Genomic DNA, 5925 nt, shown 5'->3' with positions numbered 1-5925 from the left:
CTGCTCTCCTAGAGGAGTTGAGAGTGGGCACTGCTCTCCTAGAGGAGTTGAGAGTGGGTTCTGCTCTCCTAGAGGATAGAGGGGTTGAGAGGTGGGTACTGCTCTTCTAGAGAAGTTGAGTTCCCAGCACGTGTGCTGGACGCTATTGCTGCCTGTAACTCCTGCTCCAGGGACTCTGACACTTGCTGGCCTCTGAAGGCACTTTTTAAAAAGGCTCCTGTACTAAGTGGTTGCTTTTTTGTCCCCCTCTCTTTGGAAACAGATCTGAAGAGCTCGCTGTCCGCAGAGCATAGCCGCCCTCTGCCTGTGCACTACTTGTTTGGCAATGCTCAGGAGATTGACTGTTTCACAGGTGCTCTTTGCTGTCGCCCTTGGACTTGCTGGAGGAATGTATATTTATCAGCCAATATTTGAACAATATTCCAGAGACCAGAAGGAATTAGAAGAAAAGCTGCAAGGGTTTCAAGCAGCAGAAGAAAAGAAGAGCTAATTCCGCGTCCAGTGAATTTGTAGGCACTGCTCGCCATTCTACTGAAATTACACATGGACTATTAATCTAGTAAAAATTTAGGTACATTTTAATAAAGAAATCATGGGTAAAGGATTAAGGTTATTTGTTTATTTATAGTTTTGTTTTCAAGACAGGGTTACTCTGTGTAGTCCTAGCTGAACTAGACTTTGCTCTGTAGACTAGACTGGCCTCGAACTCAAGAGATTTGCTTGTGTCTGCCTCCCAAATGCTGGGATTAAAGGTGTGAGCCACCACTGCCAGGCAGTTTAAGTTATTTATAACATTAGTTCTTTGTTGGTTTGTTTCAGGGCAAGAGCTCACTATGTAGCACAGGCTGGCCTCAAACTCTAAGCAGCCCAACCTCAGTTTTCCAAATGCTTGGTTTATGGGGGTACCGGCATTTGTTTTTTAGATAGGATCTATCTGTGTAGCTCAGGCTGGCCTCAGACATGCAATCCTGCCACTGGTGCTGGGATTACAGAGTCTCAACACATCTAACTAATTCATTTAAAAAAAATACTTCTTTTTACAACATCTTGAATTTTGCAGACAAATGGATGGAGCTAGAAAACATCATTTTGAGTGAGGTAATCCAGACCCAGAAAGACAATTATCACATGTACTCACTCATGAGTACATAAACATAAACATAGAGCAAAGAAAACCAGCCTACAAATCACAATCCCAGAGAACCTAGACAACAATGAGGACCCTAAGAGAGACGTACATGGATCTAATCTACATGGGAAGTAGAAAAAGACAAGATCTGAGTAAATTGGGAACACAGGGGCCTTGGGAGAGGGTTGAAAGGGAGGGGAGCAGAGAAAAATGTAGAGCTCAATAAAAATCAATAAAATTTTTAAAAAATACTTTAAAAATTAATATAATTATGTGTGCTTCATGTGGGTTATATACACAGGAGTGCAAGAGCCTCTGGAGGCAAAAATTGTTGAATATCCTATAGCTGGAGTTACAGATGGTTGTGACCTACTTGTGGGTCCTGGGACTTTAATCCAGGTTCTGTGTAAGAACAGACGTGCTCTTAAGTGCCCAGCCATCTCTCCAGCCCCGAGATGTTTCGCTTTAGTGTTCACTTATTTGCAGTTTTATGTCTTCTCAGGACAGGGCATAATTTCCTATTGCATAAGTGAATTCAGTATGCTTAATAGTTTAGTGTGCATTTTTTTTTTCTGTGCTGGAGAGATGACTTAGCACTTAACAGCACTGGCGTCTCTTTCAGAGGTTTTGACTTCCCAGCACCCTGTTGGTTCATAACCGTCTATAACCATAGTCGCATAGGGTCCATGTCCTCTTCTGGTGTACAGATAGATGTACATGCAGACAAAACATTGATATACATAAAACACATCTTTTTTAATTCCCCTTTTGTACAGTACTCACAAATGTGAGAGTTCTGCCTGTTAGAGTTTTCCAGTTTTGGAGACTGAATCCAGGGCTTCCTGACGCTATGAAAGTGTGCTCCCACCGACCTGTACATCCCAGTTAGAGAAGGTTGTGAGCTGCCGTGTGGGTTTGGCAGCTAAACCTCCATCCTTTGAAAGAGTAGCAAGTGCTCTTAACCACGGAGCCATCTCGTCAGCTCCTGCTTTTTAAATTCACATTGAATTCACCCAGTAGCCAAGACAGGGCTTGAACTTTTAACTCTTGCCATGTAATCCAGGATGGTATAAACTCATGCCTGAGCTCAAGTTGACTTCAATCTGTCGCCTTCACCCCTTTTCCAGACTCACGTCACTTGCCTTGATTTGGTGTTACTTGGATGTGTTTAGACGCTTACTTATTTTGTAGAGAGGGTCCTGCTGTGTTGCCCAAGCTGACTTCAGACTCTGAAAAAAGTGATATTCCTGCTTGAGCCCCCCTTATCCATCCCCTCCCCAGTGGCTGGGATGCAGGCACCTTCCATTCTGTCCATCTACCAATGACGTCCTTTACCTTCCTTATTGAGGTCCTTACTGGATGTTGCTGAGTCTCCTACTTAAGTCTCCTACTTAAGCATTAGTCTTACAGGTAAGTTCTAGGGGCCAGGAGCAACTTAACCTAGTCCACTGTTGCAGCCTATGTGCCCTGAAGTGCCTACTCATTGAAAGCATCCTCAGGTGATGAATGGCCACAGTACCTGTCTGTAAACGCCAAGTCGTGGCCCTGCTCAGCTGCAGAAGTGGAGAACGCTGAAGGTGGGTATTACACCTGGATCTTACCATCAGCAGTCACTGTGTTGTTCCCTAATATAGTTCATAGACTGTCCCCCAAAGTTTGTGTGTGGGGTGTTCGGTCGCCAGTGTGTTGAAATTGAAAGACGGTAGCTCCTTTAAGAGCTAGTTCCTGAAGGAAGACAATTGCCTGACTTTTTCTGAGGAGTCTATTTCTGTTCACCCCAGATAGAGAGGAAGGGATAGAAAAGATTCTGTTCAGGGCCAGCTTGGTGAAGCCAGTGAATTTACTTACAGAAGCGTGGGTGGCTCCAGGAGCTGCCCTCCTCAGAAGGCTCCTTGGACATAGTTGAGAAACTGACCGCACTGTGATGCAGTCCCAGTAGCAGCAGACAGGAGGGTGGACTGGCCGGCAGGAACCGGACTGCTGGAGTTTGTAGGGGAGGCCTCTTGGATAGACAGCTGCATGGACAGGAGCTGAACTCAGGCTTCCCGGCATCTTGCTTCTCTCCGATGTGGAATTCTGAAAGCACAAAGGGTCAGGCCCAAAGGCCAGTGTTGAAAACTCCGAGCCACCTTTGGATGGATTTGGATAATAATCTCATCCCGGGGTCAACATCCAAGCTCCTCAAAGAAAACCCTGGGCATCGAGAAGAGGCCGCTGGGAGGCAGCAGAGGCTCACAGGTCGTATGTTATGCCTCCCCACAATTTCTCTTACTGTGTATTAACTGTCCTATCAGTGTTTTAGGAATTCAGGCTGATTGTAAGCAGAATTAGACTGTGTTCGCCTAGACTCCAGTACGCTGGCCTTTACCTTCCAGAATGGTGTTTGTTTGTTTATTTATTTCCTGCCTGAATCTTAACTTATTTTTCTCCCTGTCATATCCAGGAATCCCTGGCAGGCCATGCCCAGACTGTCCCCAGCCAGGAAAGGGTTTTTAGAACAGATCTTCGTTGGTACCAGGGCACACCTCGCCTCGCCAGGATCCTGGGGCAGTTTGACGTTTTTGTGAATGGTACTTTAGGTCTCAAAACGAAAACCACCCCCTGTGGTTCCCGCACCTTCCTCAACAGGGCAAGGAGACCTGTTCCGGGCCAGGCGAGGCAAGAGGTCGTTTCTGTGGCAGGGGGCCTGCGGGCAGGTGACAGGAGGCGGAGGCGGAGGCCGCGCAGGGCCCGCCTCCGCTGCGCTCTCCTTCACGGGAAGTGATGTGGGGCCGGACGGAAAAAACCGCCAAGCACCCAAAAAAGGCCAGTCATTTGGGGTCCCAAGCTCCGTTTGGAAGGGAGTGCCTAGGGGATTGAACACTACGGGGACGCAGTACCTCGAGGACTCAGCACTGCAGGGACGCAACGCCGCGGGGACAGCACCAAAGCCCAGAGCACCGAACCGGGTGAGTGCTCTATGTCCTCGGTGCCGCAGGTTGCGGGCGATCGAGATGGCCCTGGGGGGAACAGAGGATCTTCAGAAGGGATGCTGGTCCCGTTAGGTTCCAGGGATTGGGGTCCAAGGTTTCCCCAAGTGAAATCTAAGTGTCAGAGTCCCCATAAGGAGGTAAGGAAAGGAAGGTCCACTCCACCCGGCTCTTGTTCCCTCGCTTGGGTTTTGACTTTAAAGTCTTTAGAGTACCTAGCTGCTTGCAGAACAGAAAGGGCTCTCCCTTTTGCTGTAATTCAGAGAACCCAGCCTGTCAGCCACGTCGTAGAGTTACCCTAATGGAGGTAGAATTAATGCGATGACACATTTTGGTCACTTTGTCAAGGCCGGGTCTTTGCCCTGCAGCTGGGTACAGATTTAGAAATTCAGGTCTGAAAAGTAGGCGATCTTGAGATCTCTGCAACCCCCTGGCCTTTGCAACCTGCTGTTCCCTGGAGTGTTCCCCCGCAGGTTTCTCTTATAAGCCGGAGGGCTAACAGCTGTTCCAGTTAGCTGTTCAGCCCTGCTGCCTGAGGGAGGCAGGGGGCATTTTATTTTTGTTTTTTTGTTTGTTTTTTGTTTTTTTTTTTTTTCGAGACAGGGTTTCTCTGTGGTTTTGGAGCCTGTCCTGGAACTAGCTCCTGTAGACCAGGCTGGTCTCGAACTCACAGAGATCCACCTGCCTCTGCCTCCCGAGTGCTGGGATTAAAGGCGTGCGCCACCACCACCCGGCTCAGGGGGCATTTTAAAATCATTTCTTTAAAGCTTTCTGGAGAGTGGAAACAGCGTGGAAAAGGTAATCCTCGCATTTGGGAGGTGGACAGAGAAGGATTCAAGGGTCAAGGTCAGCCTTTGCTATGTTGTCAGCTTGAGGCCAGCCTGGGTTACAAGAGACCTGTCTCAAAAAATAAAACCACAAGGAAAAAAAAAACGGCTCAGGTCTTTAATCCCAGCACTCGGGAGGCAGAGGCAGGTGAATCTCTGAGTTCGAGACCAACATGGTCTACAAGAACTAGTTCCAGGACAGGGTCCAAAGCTACAGAGAAACCCTTGTGGGGGGGGGCGGAGGAAGGAAGGAAAGAAAAAAGAAGTAAAAAGCATACAACAATGCTGAACAACATCTGAATGAGAATTGCTTTCTGTATTTTCCCTTGGTCTCCCTCCCTCCCTCCCCTCACCCCATCCCCTGCTTCCTTTCCATTACTAGCCACTGTGTGTGTGTGTGTGTGTGTGTGTGTGTGTGTGTGTCTATGTATGTATGTATGTGTGTTTGTCTTTTGTTTTTAAGATGGGAGTCTCACTGTGTAGCTCTGGTTGGCCTGGAATATACTACATAGACCAGATTGACCTTCAGCTCACAGAGATCTTCCTGCTTCTGCCTCCTGATTGCTAAGATTAAAGGCCTGGCCACCTTACTTTTGTTGAGACAGATTTCTCACTGAACCTGGAGCTCCTTGTCTGGACTGGTTGGTCAGTAAGTCCCAGGGGTCCTCTCTGTCCCCAAGCATTCGGATCATATACCTGTACCTTCACACCCCAATGTGGGCTTTGGGGGTCTCAAAGCAGACTCTCCTGCCTGCACAGAAAGTACTTTGCCCACGGGGCCATCTCCCCTGTCATTGTTTTGGTTTTGATTTTATGAGACAAGGTCTGACTCTCATACCTAGGCTGGCCTTGAACTGGTGACAATCCTGCTTCAGCCTAGGAAGTGCTGGGATGATAGCTGTGTGCCACCATGCCCGGCACTATATAGCTGTGTGCCACCATGCCCGGCACTATATAGCTGTGTGCCACCATGCCCGGCACTATATAGCTGTGTGCCACC

At 48.0% G+C, this 5925-nt stretch overlaps 2 protein-coding genes across 5 annotated transcripts in view; both read left to right on the top strand.

Moving 5' to 3' along the window:
- The window catches only part of Pigbos1 (PIGB opposite strand 1), a 26137-nt gene extending 25497 nt beyond the window's left edge, over window positions 1-640 (top strand). For all 4 annotated transcript variants that reach the window (XR_003376956.1, XM_026779404.1, XM_026779403.1 and 1 more), the window contains one exon: window positions 263-640. Coding sequence is in view for 3 of the 4 variants with exons in the window: in XM_026779404.1 (XP_026635205.1) it covers window positions 326-490 (165 nt within the window). In the remaining variant the exon portion in view is untranslated. The remainder of the gene's footprint in view (window positions 1-262) is intronic.
- Window positions 641-3822: 3182 nt separating this feature from the next.
- Window positions 3823-5925, top strand: part of Rab27a (RAB27A, member RAS oncogene family) — a 55581-nt gene continuing 53478 nt past the window's right edge. The window contains exon 1 of the mRNA XM_005347633.2: window positions 3823-4077. The gene's annotated coding sequence lies outside the window, so the exon portion shown is untranslated. The remainder of the gene's footprint in view (window positions 4078-5925) is intronic.

This window comes from Microtus ochrogaster, chromosome 5 (genome assembly GCF_000317375.1).
Source record: "Microtus ochrogaster isolate Prairie Vole_2 chromosome 5, MicOch1.0, whole genome shotgun sequence".
Lineage (NCBI taxonomy): Eukaryota > Metazoa > Chordata > Mammalia > Rodentia > Cricetidae > Microtus > Microtus ochrogaster.
This window is presented reverse-complemented; position numbering and strand designations above follow the sequence as displayed.